This window comes from Dermacentor andersoni, chromosome 8, assembly GCF_023375885.2.
Source record: "Dermacentor andersoni chromosome 8, qqDerAnde1_hic_scaffold, whole genome shotgun sequence".
Lineage (NCBI taxonomy): Eukaryota > Metazoa > Arthropoda > Arachnida > Ixodida > Ixodidae > Dermacentor > Dermacentor andersoni.
Genome location: NC_092821.1, coordinates 68,521,190 through 68,539,813, shown reverse-complemented (window position 1 = coordinate 68,539,813; position 18,624 = coordinate 68,521,190). Strand labels below are relative to the sequence as shown.

The 18,624-nt window shown below is 48.3% G+C and overlaps 1 protein-coding gene across 1 annotated transcript; it reads left to right on the top strand.

Annotated features, from left to right (window-relative positions):
* Positions 1–14,434: 14,434 nt before the first annotated feature.
* Positions 14,435–15,652, top strand: LOC129381935 (putative nuclease HARBI1). Its single transcript, XM_072284080.1, has 3 exons — positions 14,435–14,842; positions 14,933–15,074; positions 15,168–15,652. The coding sequence occupies exons 1-3, from the start codon at positions 14,435–14,437 to the stop codon at positions 15,650–15,652; spliced, it is 1,035 nt and encodes a 344-aa protein (XP_072140181.1).
* Positions 15,653–18,624: the final 2,972 nt, after the last annotated feature.

The following is an 18,624-nucleotide window of genomic DNA, read 5'->3' as shown; positions in this document are numbered from 1 at the left end:
GTTGAAGTAATTCTTGCCCCAGTTTGGTAGTGCCACAGTTTGGACATGTTTTCCATCAAGTGCTTCTAGACAGTTAGAGAAATTTCAACGATCTCAAAATACCTGTCCCAGCTGTGCCCAACCGGCAGGTCCTGGAACCTGGATCACAAAAGAAAGAAATCGCATGACGTCAGTTGCCTATATCATCCATATTTACCGTTCCTGAAATTAGTTCTCAGATATTGATTACACAATACCATGGCGACGGCAAGCAAAACTATAATTTAGCCGGATGATGCATAATATGCATGCAATGCATACTTGCGTCTAGGTATTGTGACTTCAAGCGCATTCAGAATGCTATGCAGGTGTGATGTATTGCCATGCATGTTCGCAATACTGAACACCACGGCCTCTTGCTTTATGCTCAACCCTGAGAGATACCTATGTGCAAAAGTGATCATTAGAGCTACATGCTACGCTCATAAGGTGAAGTTGCTGATGTACTTGAACCTAATGGCAAGCCACAGTCTCGAGGAAACAGGTACGTGGCACTCAAATCTCAGTTGAGCATACTTATTAATTAGCGCGATAACAGGATTAGAAATACACAGAATGAGCGCTTTCTAAGAACTGAAATTGATTTCACAAGGTCCTTGAAAAAGAACACACCGATAAGCCGACTACTTGCGTGCGCAGAAAATCTAAGTGACCTAGATATAGTTGCTGAGTGTGTTTTACAATCTAGCAGAAAGACAGATGGCTCGCACACAATCATCGCGCAACCTTTCCGTATGGAAGGCTTCAGCAAGCTCACAAGCCTTTCTGTTTTTGTGCCTGATTATGTTGTCAATTTTTTTAAGACAAGTTTGCACCCACAAGATCTGCAGTGCGCTGGAAGATTAGAGGTCGGCGTCCCTTGTAAAGTCTTATTGTGATGCAGGCACTCATTCATAGAGTTGCCCGTCTGCCCAATGTTGGTTTTTCTGCAACAGAGAGGAATTCGATAAACTAGTCCTACAGCGCAGGAAACGAAAGGTATGCAATGATTCACAGAGCCACCAACAACAGCTGATCCACCTGCCTTCTCAACCGGAAAGCAACCTGTTCTACTCAGAAATCTGGAGTGTGCATTGGCTCTAGGTTTGCACCGATATTAAGCGACATCTTGGACTATCTTTAACCGACTTCCATCAACTGGCCATGTGGGCGAGAGAGAAGAAAATCTTCTACGTCTAGATGAACTGTATTACAAAAACGTGGGTTATCTTTAAGGAAGATATCAACATCATATGAGCTAGATACCGTAAAAGGGTATTTAACATCTAGAGCATACAGGTGCTTCATAAGGTAGCTGGATAGTTTATATTGTCGCGTATTCCCTGCTGTAGTATACACGCTGAATAAGGATCCAGGCGTTTGCACTTTACAACGTGCGATGCCTAGACGAACTTCGTTCTCTTCTTCTTCTTCTGTCCCCTTGCTGTGCCACACCATGTGACATTACCCCCTCTTCAAAAAAAGAAGTAAAACAAACATAGGCTAGACGTGAGAGCGCCAAGATGGCCTAGGACGAACACATAAACTATAGTCACAATCATTGTGGTGTGCGATATAGTCACAAAGCACTGAGGGACGAGCAACAACAAAAACTAACCTAAGCAGCTGAAAACGTCGAATATTAGGGGCTATAGTACGGTTTCAACCGCACAACGTACACAATCTCAGATTGCGGTTGTCAGCGTCGGGTAGGCTGGCTTCCATCAGGAAGGACTTTTTCAATTCAATTCAATTCAATTCACTTTATTTTCAACACCACAATGTTGAGGACCGCGAACAAAAAGCCTTTTATGGCTTGACAAGGTCCGCAGCCCCTTTTAACAAGCAGTGACAGAGCATAGGGTTAGGTATTACATATTAGGCTAGAATCACCCAAGTCCCAATAACACGAGTGTCAGGCATAATGCATATGTATAATATATACATACATATATGTGTAAAATGAATTCAAGTGAAACAGAATGTATATGCAGTACATATAGCACTCACGTACAATTGAAACCGCAAGAAATTAACGCTAATTACTAATGCAGATTATACATATATAAAATCAACAAATGTGTCACACAAAACATACTGCAATGCACAATTCGGCAAATACACTGTTACAAAAACAATTTATTCCATTTTTGCGGAAACAAAGAAAAAAAAAGCATAATATTGAAACTTATACAGTGTTGATTTTATTTAGACAAGATGGTAATGCAAAGCGCAACATTTGGTATGTGTAATTAGTCCTTGCCCGTGGCATCTCCCAGAGTTCGCAACTGCGCGTATTTAGCTTCACATCTCTACGTTTTAAGTTCGATATAGTATTTAACGTGTTATTATTTGTTTTAATACCTGTCTTATATCGGTGAATTAGTGTTTGCTCATAAATATCAGGCATAGGAAGTAAATTCAGTTTTTTGAAAAGTGGGGGCGTATATTAGAAAGTGTCGTAGTACCCCAAACAAGATGGCAATAATGAATTTGGCTGAGAAGCAAGGATTTCTATAGGAGAAGTTTGATGCTTTTAGGGAGAAAATATCTTAACCTGCATAAAATTCCACTCACGCGGGATATTTTCGCAGCGACTAAATCCACATGCAAATTCCACGACATATGTTGTTCGAATACAACCCCAAGACATTTAACAGTAGGCACAATCGGAATAATAGAATTATTAAGTTGCAATGTTAAGTCTGTAGCGACATTGCGATTTCTCGGTCTAAACAGAACAGCTGTTGTTTTCTTACTATTTATACTAAGTGAATTTGCGGTAGACCACGAGGACAGTTTTGTTAGTGCTTCATTTGCGATACCGATAGCCTCTGTCGAATTCGGTGCGGTAACCAGAATAGTTGTGTCGTCCGCGTACATAATAAATTTCACATTATTATCTATAGTAACTAAGTCATTGATATAAATACAAAAAAGAAGGGGCCCCAGAATACTTCCTTGTGGCACTCCCGCGTGAACTGGCTTTAAATTCGACACATATCGTTCTATGATCACTTGTTGCATACGGTGTTCCAGATACGAGTGTATTAATTCATGAAATACGTCACGAAATCCACAATTGAGTAGTGTGGAATGGTTTGTACAATCAAGTGCCTTCGAATAATCAACAAAGATGCCCAGAGTACATAATTGCTGTTCAAACGACTGCAATATAATTTCCTTTTGAGTAAATAAGGCAGTTTCTGTCGACTGCCCTTTCACAAAGCCATACTGCGTACTTGTTATAAGGTCGTGTTTGATCAGAAACGATGTCATGCGGGCATGTACTAGTTTTTCTATACCTTTAGAAAAAATGGGCAACACAGATATTGGACGGTAGTTTGTCAGCTCGTTTTTATGACCACCTTTGTACAAAACTACTACCTTCGCAACCTGAAGTCTTTTCGGGAACGAGCCCCTGGAAACTATCAAGTTGATTATGTGTACTAATGCAGGTAGAATCAGGTCCAGGGCATGCTTAATTGGCATGATCTCGAATCCTTCGACGTCACAACATCCGCTGTTTTTGATAGACATAAAAGTAGTAAATACCTCATTTTCCGTAGTAGGCGTTAAAAATGCTGATTGTTTAGTCCTGCAGCGAAGATAACTCAAAGAATTAGGATCATGAGTACTGTTTACTAAGGTTGTGAAATAGTTATTAAATGTATTTGCAAGCGTCTCATTTGATAAAACTTTATATAAAAGATAGGCAGTTCTTATTTTCGGCATACAGGCTGCCAACTTCATGCGGCGCAAAATATGCGTGCGTAGCGCTTCCAGACATGACGTCAACATTAGTAGCCATGAAACCATGGTTAGTCATTTTTTTCTAGATCAGAGACATGCATTATTTGCCGTGACCGGGAGGATTCACTTTTCCTAGCGAAAATCTTGCCGTCCCGCGTCCAAGCGCAGCGCCAATTCTTTTCCCTTTTTCGCGCGATCGTCATGCCCAAAAGTTTTTTCAATTCAGAGCACAGGTGTTCATTGACAAACACAGCACAAGACTGTGTGTAGCCAAGATCAGTGGCTGATAGTCGCTTCTTTCGAGTTTTGTTGAGGACAGCGTCGCGTTTTGATCGGCTGCGGAACTGTACCACAATGTTAGACTGCCCAGAATCCCTCGTTGGAACTCTGTGACAGATCTCAACATCATTTTCACTAATAGGCTCACCTAGAACTTCTCCGACTTTTTTCAGAATGGCAGAAAGGTTCTCGCCCTGTGAAGTTGGAACACCTTTGATTTCCAGATTCTTATTTCTGGAATATTGGTCTAGTTGTACAATTCTGAGCTCAGCTTCCAGTACGCGCTTCTTCAGTAGTGTGCACTCTGAAGTGAGGCAAGCGTTCTCAGCCTTAATTTCAGCGTTTTCTTTCTGAATATCTTTCATGGTGGTACACATTTCCTCAAAACATTTGTTCATATTATCCAGGCTATTCTTAATTTCTCTATTTTCCTTCCTAAATTCTCTCTCGAGAGATGCGCGCATATCACGAATTTCTTGTTTCAAATCTTTCAGCATTTTTTTGTTCCTCAGGGGACATTGCAGCAAAATCGGACACAGTAAAAAACGACTTTGGCAGTAGCAACAGGAGTAAAAAAGCAACGTGAATAATTCAGTCGCACATAGTGCCTAACCTGCGAGGCACAGAAGAAGAGACACAGCGTGAGCCGTGCTGTCCCGCTGCTGCCGCCGCTGCCAAGTGAAGCGTCCCAGTGCTTGCGTCGGGTTTATGTAGAGCTGGCACTGCGGTATGGTGATGGCGTAGACCGTGACGTAAAAGCGGGCTCGTGGCTTGTCACGGGATGATCAGGGGCGGCCGATACATCGATGGGGCCGCCTGACGATGGACAATCTGCGAGGCATAGAAGAAGAGGCAGCAGCGTGCCGCTGCTGCCGCCGCTGCCAAGTCGTACTTCGTACTTCATGTCACTAATTCGCTGAAACACCCTGTAAGCTCCGCAATAGTGACTCAAAAGCTTCTCGGGTAGTCCTTTTCGGCGCACGGGAGTCCAGACCAAAACTTGATCGCCAGGTCGGAACTCGACTTGTCGATGGTGGACATTGTAACGGTGCGCATCAATGCACTGTTCTTTCTTGATGTGCACTCAGGCAAGCTCACAGGCTTCTTGCACGCGTTGCACAAGAAGTTCGGCATCTTGGGCGAGGTCGAGATGGTCGATGTTGTCGCACGTCAGCATTGCTTCTAACATAGTCTGCATTTCACGGCCGTAAACGAGGTAAAACGGCGTGAACTGCGTCGATTCGTGAGTAGCAGTATTATAGGAAAACGTTACGTAAGGGAGCATCTCGTCCCACGTGTTGTGGTGTACGTCTACGTGAATAGACAGCATGTCAGTCATCGTTCTGTTCAGTCGTTCGGTCAAGCCGTTAGTCTGCAGATGATAACCAGTTGTCCTTCGATGGATCGTGCAGCTGAGTTTCAAAACGTCTTCAATAAGCTGTGCTGTAAAGGCTTTGCCTCGGTCTGTGATGACGTGCGATGGGGCGCCATGCTGTAGGACGATGCTCTGTAAAAAACTGGGCACCATCGGAAGCTGTGCCTCGAGGCAGCGCCTTTGTCTCAGCATACCGCCTTCAATAAATAGTCTGTGTCGACAATTATCCACGTGTTGCCAGAAGATGACTGTGGAAACGGGCCCAGAAGATCCGTGTCGACGTTGTCGAAAAGTTTGCCAGGTGGGTCAACCGGATTCAGCAATCCCGCAGGCATCACAGCTGGCGACTTTCAGCGCTGGCATTCACGGCAGGCTTGGACGTACCGCTTAACACACTCGGCAAGTTTCGGCCAGTAGTAGGATTTGCGCACTCTATCAAGCGTTCGCGTAAAACCCAAACGGGCAGACGGAGGCTCGTCATGACAGGCGAACAAAACTGTGGCGCGGATGTGTACTGGAACGACCAAAGGGTAGGCCTTGTTGTTGGCAGCGGAGCTCTTATATAAGACCCTATGTCGTAAACAAAAAGACGGCAATCCACGAGCGATATGCCAGGGTATTGATGGGTTTCGTCCTTCCAAATGTTCGAATATAGGCCTAGTGCGTCGTCTGCGCGCTGCCGTGTGGACAAATCGGTAACGCTTACGGCCCCAAGGAAAGCGCTGTCGTCCTCAATGTCTTGGTCGGTAGTGTCGATAGGGGCGCGCAAGAGTACGTCAGCGTCTTCGTGCTTGCGGCCCGACTTGTACACGATGGTCACGTCGTACTCCTGCAAACGTAGACTCCACCGTTCCAGTCGTCCAGAAGGGTCCCATCCAAGTCAGCATAACGAGTGATGATCGGTTACAACTTTGAATGGGCGGCCGTAGAGGTAAGGTCCAAACTTGGCCAGCGCCCATACGACGGCAAGACACTCTTTCTCCGTGGTGGCGTAGTTGGTCTCTGCACGTGATAGTGTGCGACTTGCTCAGGCCATCACTCTTTCAATGCCTTCCTGCCGTTGTTCGAGCACTGCACCAAGACCAACATTACTGGCGTCTGTACGAGCTTTCGTGTCCACCTCCTCGTCAAAGTGGGCCACAACTGGACCTGACACTAGACGCTGTCGAAGCTCTGTGAAAGCAGTCTCTTGCTCTGAGGCCCATACGAACGATATATCGTTCCTCGTGAGGCGAGTCAGCGGCTCCGCCATGATCAAAAAATTTTCGATGAAACGCCGGTAGTATGCGCAAAGGCGCAGGAAGCGTGGGACACCTTTCTTGTCGGTCGGTGTTGGAAACGTGGCTACAGCGGCAGTTTTCGCGGGATCGGGGCTAACGCCTTCCGCGCTGACCACGTGTCCCAGAAACATCAGCTCCTTGTAGCCGAAATGACACTTCTGAGGCTTAAGGGTGAGGTTAGCCGACGGGATGGCTTCGAGAACTTGCCGCAGTCGTTTCAGGTGGTCGTCAAATGTCGCCGAAAAACAACCACGTCGTCGATGTAGACGAGGCCACTTTGCCACTTCAGACCAGCGAGAACGGTGTCCATCATTCGCTGGAAAGAATGTGCCGAACAGAAACTGAAAACAAGTACTCTGAATTGGTAAAGGCCATCTGGAGTGACGAAAGCAGTTTTTTCGCCGTCTCGTTCATCTACCTCAATTCGCCAATAACCTTTCTTTAGATCGAGAGACGAGAAATACTTAGCTCGCCGCAACCTCTCTAAAGAGTCATCGATACGTGGTAGTGGGTACACGTCCTTCTTGGTAACATCGTTGAGGCGTCGATAATGAACACAGAAACGAAGCGTTCCGTCTTTTTTCTTGACTAGAACGACCGGGGAGGACCACGGACTGTGCGAAGGCTGAATGACACCATCATCTAGCATCTCCTTGACTTGGGCTTGAATTGCCTCACGTTCTTTCGGCGAGACACGATAGGGTTGTTGTTTGATGGGGCGTGCGTTGGCGGATGTCGTTATTCTGTGCTTCGCGATTGGCGTTTGGCCCACCTTAGTAGACCGAGCGAAGCACGCGCAAAATTCGTTCCTGCAGTGCGCTCTTTGGGTCGTCCGTAAGCTCGGAGTTTAGATCGATGTCTCTGAGCGAACCATCGTCAATGTCCACTTCAGAAGCAAAGCACTCGACGATGTCCGTTGATGGTTCGGCGTAGGCGACGGCAGTGCCACAAAAATGTGCCGATGTTTAAAGGTAAAGTGGTAACGAGGACCGCTGTCTGGCTACCACGAAGTTCCACAAGGCTTCGCGCACACAAATAACTTGCATCAGCAACATAGAAATGTTACCTTCTACAATGGCTTTACCGTCTTGTAACTTGTCGGGCTTGGCCGGAAGCAGAACACTCGCACACGGCGGTATCGTGATTCTATCGTCCTTAACGCCAAGTGCGGATCTGTGTCCAATGGCGTCGGTCTGTGTTGTTGCCCTTTGTGTCGAGAAACTGATTGAGCGCTCGCGGAGGTAAATAATGGCGCCATATTCCCGGAGAACCTTCATCCCAAGAGTAAAATCGCGGGAACGCTCGCGTTGAACCAGACAACTAGCGAGAAAAGCAGCACCGCGAATTTCTACTCTGGCCGTGCATAAGCCAAGCGGTGTGACAACGTGGCCATCTGCCGTACGAACTGGTACCCCATTTCAGGGCAACGTGACTTTTTTCAGAACGCTCGCCAGTTTGCCACTAAGAATAGAGTAATCGGTGCCGCTACTTACTAGTCCACTCATTTTTCTGCCGTCCAACACAGGCGTCATCGTGTTTTCGTTGTTCTGCGGTCAGCACGATACGAGGTCTTCAGCGCGGCGAGTACCAGCGGCTCCGCCTCGGAAGGTCGCTGAGGTCAGTTTTGCCGGTGTGGACTTGGTGATCTCCCTTGGTCCGTCCTCGAGTTGGTATCACGAGCAAGAAAATATCGCCGCGGTGAGTGTGAGCGTGACTGTCCTGCGATGCGCCCGGCCTGCGCTGCTGTTCGAGGAGTTCTGCGATATTGGGAGGCCTTTGGTCGAACCTAGGTCGAGGCGAATCGATAGAAAAACCCCGCAGTCCGAGTCATCGGTAGGGGCACTCCTGATAGACATGACCAGCTTCGCCGCAGTGGCAGCACGGCCGTCGTCGATCGGGTGCTCGCCAAGCCTCTGATTTCCTCGCGGGTGTTCGGCGGTCGTCTAAGTACGGCAGCGGAGTTGTCGGAGCGGCTTGCGCCGATTGCAACGCGACTGGCGACGCAACAAAGGTAGGTGCGAAAGCTTGGGCGGGGCTCAGTAATGTTTCTGCGTAAGTATTGCGCCAGGACTCGCTTGGCAGAGGTGCTGCTTCACAGCTGGAAAGAGATGCCTTCAGTGCCTGCTGTACTTCGTTGCGTACGACGCTGGCGACCCTTTCCGTAGAAGTCGCAGTGGTCGCAGTCATCACTTTTTTTTCTGCAGGTTTCCAAATTCTGGGGCGAGGCCTCGGATCCGCCGGCTTGTGCGGTAAACTGAAGTCAACTCCAATTGTGGGGCGAGGTTCTTGCTGCCGAGTGGGGTCTCCTGCATAAGTTGAGTGTACTCAGCTCCACCAAATTGTCGGGTACACCCTGCTGTAGTACATACGCTGAATGAGGATCCAGGCGTTTGCACTTTACAAGACGTAAGCCTCGACTCGCGATGCCGAGGCGAACCTCGTTCTCTTCAGTCCCCTTGCTGTGCCACACCATATGGCAATATTGCCGCGTGTGGCGTTTCGAGGCAATACACCGAAATGGGACATCAGATTTGTGTGTTTTGACGGCAAAGAGAACCTAAAGAGTCTGCTCTTGCGCCCCATTACAACAGCTGAGGCGAAGCGTTCAAGTACAAACTCACGCAATAAAGTTACCGCAACCTACTTCACGCTCCTAGACTTCACGGGAACAGGAGTGAAGTTCCTCGAAACAGCGCTCATAGCCTTCGCTGAAAAGGCATTCTCGTGAAGCACAACAAAATGACTCTCTTTCTCCGACACCATCAGTCTTAAATGGTTGCCGACAAAAAAGTTCGCAAAACAATTCAAACTTTCAGAAGGTCTAGGCGTGCCTTTTAGTTGATAAGCGGTGCAGACGGGTGACCTTTGACACGAAGAACGTTCAGCTGCAGGGACGCGGTGAGAGATGGAGCGAGTCACGGCCAAGGTGTCAAGCGCAGAGCTTCGGCTGGAAACAAAATTTTGGGCACTGTTCCAGGAAACAGCGTAGCTTGTCAGGGACGGCGACGTGACCGAGGATCTGCAGTTCCACCTTCTGGAGGTTATGCCTATCTTGGACCCAGTACCTCAGGTTCTCAGTTAACCGGTTATGAAATTGTTCAAGTGCAAAGCACTGAAGGACCTTCGCGGGATCACCATAGGTTTTTTTGTTCCTTGAGCCATCCTCTATGTTTGACATAAGCTTATATGCAAATTTTCTCTAGGTCTCATTCTTAGCCTTTTTTATTTCGCGGCACCTCCGCCGGTACGCTTCCGCTGACAGCCTATAGTTCCTCGACAAACTGGACTTTACTTTATCATAATCCTCAGCTTCTTCTCTGCTTAAGCGAGCGACTACGCCCGTTGACTCGGCCGGTAACAGTGTGAGCAGACGCTGTAGCCACGAGTTGTGGGGAGAACCTTTTCTTCTCGCTCGTCCGCTTGAACCCCGCAGGGGCGTCTGCGTAAGCAAGCGTTTGCTAAGGTGGGGACACAAGATGGTTGGACCCCCCGCCGCGTCCAACCATGCGCGGCTTAGCCTTGTCCGGAGAAAAGGGAGTCCTCGGGCTTGAGCCGATCCCGGGAGTTTGGACCTTTAGGGTCCCTCGGCGGAGGCAACACGCCCCTTTGGCCCGGCTTCACGTAGACGGCACCCCTGGACTGAACCTGCTGGGGGAATTCGCTAGTTGCCTTTGTCTGTCTCTCTATCCCTGCAACCTTCGTCTTTCTTTCTCGCCTTTCATCTCACCTGTCTTCACTTTTTGATTTCCATTCTTCCAGGCAGCAAGGGTTAACCTTGTGTGGGTTAGCCAACCTTGGTTATAACAAATTTGGCTATAATTATTGTCTACAGCTTGCGTTGGCAAGCCTTGTTGGAACACCAATCCTGTGACTTCCCCTTGTTGGACTCCATAGTGGGCTGCTGGCACCGCTGCCAAAAACTACTTGTTACCAATGGCAAGCTCTTACCCCCCACTACTTGATCGTCCTCAGAAACGAGGGGGCACCGAAGTATTTAAATTTGTTCTTCGAAACACTGAGAACTATCTCTGCTATCAAGTAATTCACTCTGAGAAACCAGGAAAGACAGAGAATGATCTCGCCTTTCCTCGTTTCTAAATGCTTAACATGAACTAATGGCCCAGGCTCGAATGCAACGAGACTGGCAAGTGGGGACACCTCCTTCTGGAACTCCATGAAAAAAAGCAGTAGGAAAACTGCGGAACCTGGTGTCTTTCGGGGACATGGCGGTTTCAGTGACCCCTCACCGTACCCGCGGTGTGATTTTCTCTGATGATTTGAGGGAGTTGAGCGAGTCTGAACTGCTGGAAGAATTGGAGGAACAAAATGTCATCTACATAAAATTAATCAAAATTAGGCGTCGTTGGAAAGAAATCGACACTAAACACCTAATTCTCACATTCGGTTCCAGTGTGGTGCCAGAAACCATCGAGGCAGGTTACATTAAATAAAATCAAAGTGGGCCGTACATCCCCAACCCTCTCCGCTGCTCCAAATGCCAAAGATTGAGCCACAGTTGCAAAAACTGCCGAGGCCGACTGACCTGTGCTAAATGCAGTGCACACGAACACCCAGCTGAATTCTGGGAAAACGCTCTACACTGTTTAAACTGTGACGGGGAGCACGCCGCGTACTTGCGGTCGTGCCTGTCCTCGGAAAGAGAATCGTTCAAGGAAACACGGAAGATGGTGTATTACCTACCAACCACCAGCTTTGCCGAAGTGGTGCGTCACAGTGGCAGCGTCACAACGGCTTCCGGTAGCTGTCCGGCCCACGCGTAGTGAGCCGGCGGCATCGCCCCCATCCCCCCTTGGTGGCTGCAGCTAGGGCTGTGCGGAAAATTTCCAGAGGCGGAATATTTCATTGCATTTAAACATACGAAGTCACAAGTACGCCACACGAGAAGGCATGCTACTAGAGAAAAATGGGAGAGGTTTCTCTCAGGCATCAATTCTTATACTAAAGAAGGCTAAAGGGGCAGCAAATCAACCTGTTGCCTTTCCTCGATGATGAAGGGTATACATTGGAAGACTTCCAATGTGTATCTAGCTCCATACACTACTCAGGGCCAATCCTTAAATACAAGCAAGTAGTTGAAATCAAGTCACTAGACCGTAAATGCCGACCGATTCAACCGTACAACTGTCCTTTTAATATTGCGGGGCTGATATCTGCCTTGAGCCTAAGTACGAGCTCTGCACCGGGATCTGACAGAATCATGTATGACAATATTAAAAACCTACACACCGAGACACAGATGACACTTCTACCACTTTCCAAATCAATTTGGGCTGCTGGATACCTTCTATCCTTATGGAAAGAAGCTGTTGCAATCCCGGTCTTGCAACAGGGTAAAGATTAATCCGACATATGAAGTTACCTCTAATAGCACTCACAAGTTGCTTATGCAAACACTTCCAGAAAATGATAAATCGTCGTCTTTTACACTTATTTCAACTGAACAGAATGCTTGACCCTTAGCAATGCGACTTCGGTGAGGGTCGGTCAACTACCGACCATCTCGTGTGCATTGAGGCAAACATTCGCAACGCCTGTATACATGAACAGTTCTTTCCTTCTACGTTTTCAGATATCGAATTCGCATATGACACAACTTGGCGATAAGGCATGTTACGAGACATCTCAGAACTAGGTATACGAGTCAATATGCTTAATCTTGAAGGTTACTTATCACACCGTACATTTCCATTTATACAAGAAATTAGGGCTCCGAAAGATAGGGTTTTAAGTTGTACGCTCATTATTGTCAAAATCAATTCCTCGCGTTTATCTATACTGCAGAGTATGTGTTTTGTTTAAAGAAAACGTCTTTATTCGGTATACGTAGGTTTCAAGTCGTGTAACCTTGCTAATTGTAAGCGACATGTCCACCTTCGCTTGAACAAGGGTGTAAATAGGCAGAATAAAACTGCTTTAAGCTTAATCCTTTTAAAAGCTCCTGTGTCCTTTTCACACGCAAAAGAGGCTTACTTGCAGAGCCCAATGTAGAACTTCGTAGACAACACATACCGGTTGCCACACAACACAAATTTTTAGGCGTCATATTAGACTCGAAGCTCACCTTCATTCCACACATAAATGACTTCAAAGAGAAATGTCTAACAATAATGAATCTTCTTAAAATTTTAGGATGTACAACATGGGGCAGCGACAGCAAGTGCCTGTTTAACGTATACCAAAGCCTCATACGTACACGCTTAGAATACAGGGCCATAGTGTACGAATCTGCCAATCCAAGCACTATGAAGATGTTTGACCCTGTTCACCACCTATGTATCCGCTTGGTGACTGGTGCCTTCAAGACAACTCCGTATAGAGAATCTGCGTTGAAGCTAATGAGTGGTTAGTTCGTCTTCATTCGTCGTACTTTCTGAAAGTGAACACAAACTGCGGCCATCCCTCTAATGTAACCATAAATGACGTGGCATGTGCAACGCTGTTTAACAAGCAGCTAGAGAACCATTCTCTCTGCGCGTAAGAAAGCTTTCTGAGGAAATGGGAGTTACAATTCTCAAACATAACCTGATGTTCCCAGTGCAGCCATTGCCGCCTTGGCAGTGGAAGCTCGTAGAATGCGATACATTATCCGTAGAGGTGACAAAAAACGCCCCAGAGGCGCACATTCGAATGTATTTCCTAGAATTTCAATCGAAGTACTTGTTGATAAAGCTTTATGCCGGCGCGTTTTATGCAGCAGTCGAACCACCCTTCTCTGACGCTGATACCTTGCACCCGGAAACAAGCATTATAACCGGTGAAGCTTATGCACTACTGTCCGCTGTTAAATCAAGAAAGCAAAGCTACACAAAGCCATTATATAAACCGACTCTCTAAGCGTTGTAAAAGCCTTAATGTCACTGCGCAAACACCGAAACGCTGTACTTGCGGAGCTTTTTTCCGTTATTTGCACATCGTACATGTCAGCAGCAGCAAGGCACTACATGCTGGGTACCTGGACATATGTGCCTTGAGGGTAACATGCTAGCTGACCGTCGCAATTCCATCACTTCCATTGCAAGCTATATCAGTCCTATCGCTGCTCTCCCTGCCTTAGACCGCAGAAATTAAGAAGTCACTGGCAGCGCTTGTGGGATGCTGAAACAAATTAGTTCCATATAGTCAAGGCCCTTGGTGTCCGACTCGGACGCCGCTCGCAATCCACGTGCCGCGGTCGCACGTGAGGACCGCGTCTACCACAGCAACATCTGTGCCAGACAGGAACGCCGCTCGGCACAGCTCAGGTGCGGCACCTCGGGGACCAGCGGCCCTCGGGCTAGCCAGGCTCTCGAGCACTGGCAGCAGGAGCCCTGTGGGGCTATTCTGCAAGAGTCCACCTAGTGGACTGTCCACTTCGGCCGCCGCTGATTGGCTGTAGGCCTACGAATGACGATGACGACCGGCGCTCCTAGCTTCCGGTTCCTTTATGAACGTCAGGTTGACGTCAGTGGTGTTGCACTTACTCTTCACGTTTTGTATGATAACTGAACATGCTTCGGCGCGTACACGTGATTCAAACAGTCACCGCGCATCAACGGATCTCTCTGCGATTCCTTTGTTTGGAGTAGACCGCAGCACTACGATGGATGCGAGCCTGCTTTTTTTGCTCTTTGATAACGGAGGAGAGAGGCGACTTCGAGAACAACGGGACCCGTTCGCCATGTCCGACGAGTCTTTTCGGAGGCACTTTCGCCTTTCGAAAACGACGGCGATGTGGCTGTGCGAGCAGTTATCGGACGACCTGGCGCGCGAGAGAGAAGGGCTCACCGTTCAAGATCAGGTGATTTGCGCCCTTCGGTTTTATGCTACCGGTGGCTTCCAAACGGCTGTCGGTAGCGAAGCCACCGTATCGCTTTCCCAGCCGTCTGTCAGCCGCTGTGTTCGCGCGGTATCGGAAGCAATCGTCCGTGTCGGCACCGAACAGCGCTGGGTGTCGTTTCCGCGTACGAGATCGGAGATAGCGCTCGTCAAGCAAGGTTTCTTGCGGAGCGGCAACATCTCTGACGTCGTAGGATGCGTGGACGGCACCTACATCGCTATAGCCGGCCCGGACCTGCCCCCAGCCGAGAAGCAGACGTACTGGTGTCGGAAGGGATACTACGCGCTGAACACCATGGTGGTAAGCACGCTCTACCTAATGTACTCATGATATATACAAAATCCCAACTCGCGACAGCGACTTAATTTACTGATATACTGCAATTCACAGGTGTGCGACTCGAACATGCGAGTGCTGGCAATCGACCCTCGCTTCGCCGGCTCGTGTCACGACGCATACGTATGGCGTGGCTCAGCCCTTCGGAGCATTTTCGCCGACACCCAGATTGTCCACAGAGGAGAGTTTCTCCTTGGTGAGTACAGAAATGCATATAAACGCGCTTGTGAACCACAGCCAATGTCTGTAATGAATTCGGCGCAATTCCTGCGCTACATTTATTCTGCAGGCGACAGTGCATACCCACTGGAGCCGTGGCTCATCACGCCGGTTCCGGGACATCCCGCGCTATCGTCTCCGGAGGGCCGTTTTAATCAAGCTCACGCGTCGATGAGGTCTGTGGTGGAGCGCTGCATCGGCCTTATGAAGAGTCGGTTCCGCTGCTTGCAGCGTTATCGTGCGCTGCAGTACTGCCCCGCTGTCGCGGAAAAGATTGTCGCGGCTTGTGCAGCGCTGCATAACTTATGTCTCGACGCCAGCGAGCCGCTTCTTGACGACGACAGCAACATTGCCGGTGAGGATGACGACGACGACCAGGAAGACGTCTTGCCAAGTGATGACGGCGGTCCGACCCGTGGCGGCAGAACGCTGTACGCAAGGGGAAAGGCCACACGGGACAGGCAAATTGCACTGTATGGCATCAGCCGCAATGCACATTTGCTGCACATTCAGCGAGCTCGCCGTCGAGCGCAACGTCACGCACTGGACAGCTAGAAAGTTATGCACAATGAGCTTACTTCCGGCACGGCGCCACATGTGCGTCACTGTGCTCCGTGTGGTGGGACTACAGTAACGCCCAATTTTTCTCCTTCACTGTGTTTGGACTGCAGCAAGCAGTTTACTGCCTCTGAGACGCAACACCTGTGTGGCGTGCAGTGTGGGTACACGTACTCGCAGTTTTCCTTGTGTGCTGTGTTTTGCCTGCAGCTAGCAGTTGACTGCCTCTGAGACGCGACACCTGTGTGGCCGTGTGGCGTGCAGTGTGGGTACACGTACTCGCAGTTTTCCTTGTGTGCTGTGTTTTGCCTGCAGCTAGCAGTTGACTGCCTCTGAGACGCGACACCTGTGTGGCTGTGTGTCGTGCAGTGTGGGTACACGTACTCGCAGTTTTGCTTGTGTGCTGTGTTTTGCCTGCAGCTAGCAGTTGACTGCCTCTGAGACGCGACACCTGTGTGGCTGTGTGTCGTGCAGTGTGGGTACACGTACTCGCAGTTTTGCTTGTGTGCTGTGTTTTGCCTGCAGCTAGCAGTCGACTGCCTCTGAGACGCGACACCTGTGTGGCCGTGTGGCGTGCAGTGTGGGTACACGTACTCGCAGTTTTGCTTGTGTGCTGTGTTTTGCCTGCAGCTAGCAGTTGACTGCCTCTGAGACGCGACACCTGTGTGGCTGTGTGGCGTGCAGTGTGGGTACACGTACTCGCAGTTTTGCTTGTGTGCTGTCTTTTGCCTGCAGCTAGCAGTCGACTGCCTCTGAGACGCGACACCTGTGTGGCTGTGTGGCGTGCAGTGTGGGTACACGTACTCGCAGTTTTGCTTGTGTGCTGTGTTTTGCCTGCAGCTAGCAGTCGACTGCCTCTGAGACGCGACACCTGTGTGGCTGTGTGGCGTGCAGTGTGGGTACACGTACTCGCAGTTTTGCTTGTGTGCTGTGTTTTGCCTGCAGCTAGCAGTCGACTGCCTCTGAGATGCGACACCTGTGTGGCTGTGTGGCGTGCAGTGTGGGTACACGTACTCGCAGTTTTGCTTGTGTGCTGTGTTTTGCCTGCAGCTAGCAGTCGACTGCCTCTGAGACGCGACACCTGTGTGGCTGTGTGTCGTGCAGTGTGGGTACACATACTCGCAGTTTTGCTTGTGTGCTGTGTTTTGCCTGCAGCTAGCAGTCGACTGCCTCTGAGACGCGACACCTGTGTGGCTGTGTGTCGTGCAGTGTGGGTATGTGTAGCTGTGGTGTTCTCGCTTTCTGTTGGCAGTACATGAATGTAATGCACCGTGCGTCTTGCATGAACAGTGAGAAAAGAAGAGTAGTAAGAATGGTTGCACATCATTACAACATTCCAGCATCATAGCGTAATGGCATTATAGCATGCAGTTGCGATGTTGCCATTACTTCATCCCCCTAATGCTGTTGTGATTTCTTTCTTGCCGCTTCATCGTATTTGTGTCATTTTCAGTATCACTCTCACCACCTTTCCATTGCATATCGTGCTGCTGCCTATGCCGTTGTCGTCGTACCGTGAAATCAGCTGTCATTATTTCATGAGAGAGAGAAAGGGAAGAAGGAAAGGCAGGGTATTTAACCAGACTGAGTCCACTTTGCTACCCTACATCAGCCATGCCGTTGCATTCATTGTGCCCGCATCTCTGAGTCAGAATTGCACAATACCATCTCCATCATTGGCTTTGATCTCATGATGACACCATTGTCATCCTGTTTTTGTCAGCATACCAGGTTCATGTATTCCATCATCATGTCATCTCGCTGTGTGTGTTAGGCCATTGTCATCATATTTCCTACACAGCTTCAACATTTCATGGTTGACGTGCAGTGGTCGTAATGCCGTCATCACCACACCATGGTGTGCATCATGTGGTTTCTTTGTTGTCAATAATGCTTCATCCAGAACTGTCGTTCAATGGTTGCTGTACTGTCGGCCTTCTGAAATTCTGTTAGTGTCATAGCAGTGACGTGGTAGTGGGTCCAGTCTCGCATTTCCCTTGACAGAATCTTCTCAACTTGGTATTAACTCTGTTGCACCACTGTAGAGCAAGGAGGTCTATTGCAAGTATTCGTATGAGCCATGTAGTGTGCAATTGCTAATTTTCGAGGAGCAACAGCTTTCTTCAAAAACATAGACGAAAGGTTTGCATGAAGCAATTGTAATGCATGGAGGCTGCAAGAACAATTTTTGCTCAATGAAAGTGGGACTCATACCTTCACCGTATGTGGAGGAGCAGTATTTTTTTATGGATGTAATCTCACGTGATTGCTTCTTCTAACACAAAAGCGTCACTTCGAGCTGAATGTGTAATAATTTCCTAACCTACAATGTTCCAGAAGTTTCTAAACATGTGAAAGTGTTGCGTACTACCTTTTCTTTAAATAGTTGAAGCATTTTGTAGCCTCTATCATATATCTAATAGGAAGGTCCATCTCATAGCCAACTGAAAATGGTCACTGAAAGGGCAACTTGGGAAATTTTTCTATGTCCACTGACCTTGAAATTGAAATTTTGAGTATACATTCCCTTTTGTGCTCTAATTGTTCATGCCAAACGATGTGACTAAACATGAATTAGTTTTCCTTATCATGAACCTCAAATATTGGTTGCATGCTCCCGGGCCATGCCCACGGATGTATAACTCTGCACCTGGCGTCCCGTGTTTGTGATGTCGTACACTGCACGACCACTTAGACCACAAACGACGAAGCTAGGACCCTTTCGCACGAGTCGATGGCCAGCAATCATCATTTTGAGATACGTCACAACCGATGCTTTTCTTCGTCTACCTGCAGCACACGGTGTTGTGTTTGGGCATGTCAGCTGCCTTGCACAGTGGGCAAAAAAAATATCGATCCTGCAGTGCTGACTCTGTATGAGCAATCGAAGGTTTATTTGCAATTTAAAATTACGGATGAGCTTCTAAGCCAATTATGCCATTCCACTGGTAACAGTAATGTCAACGGCA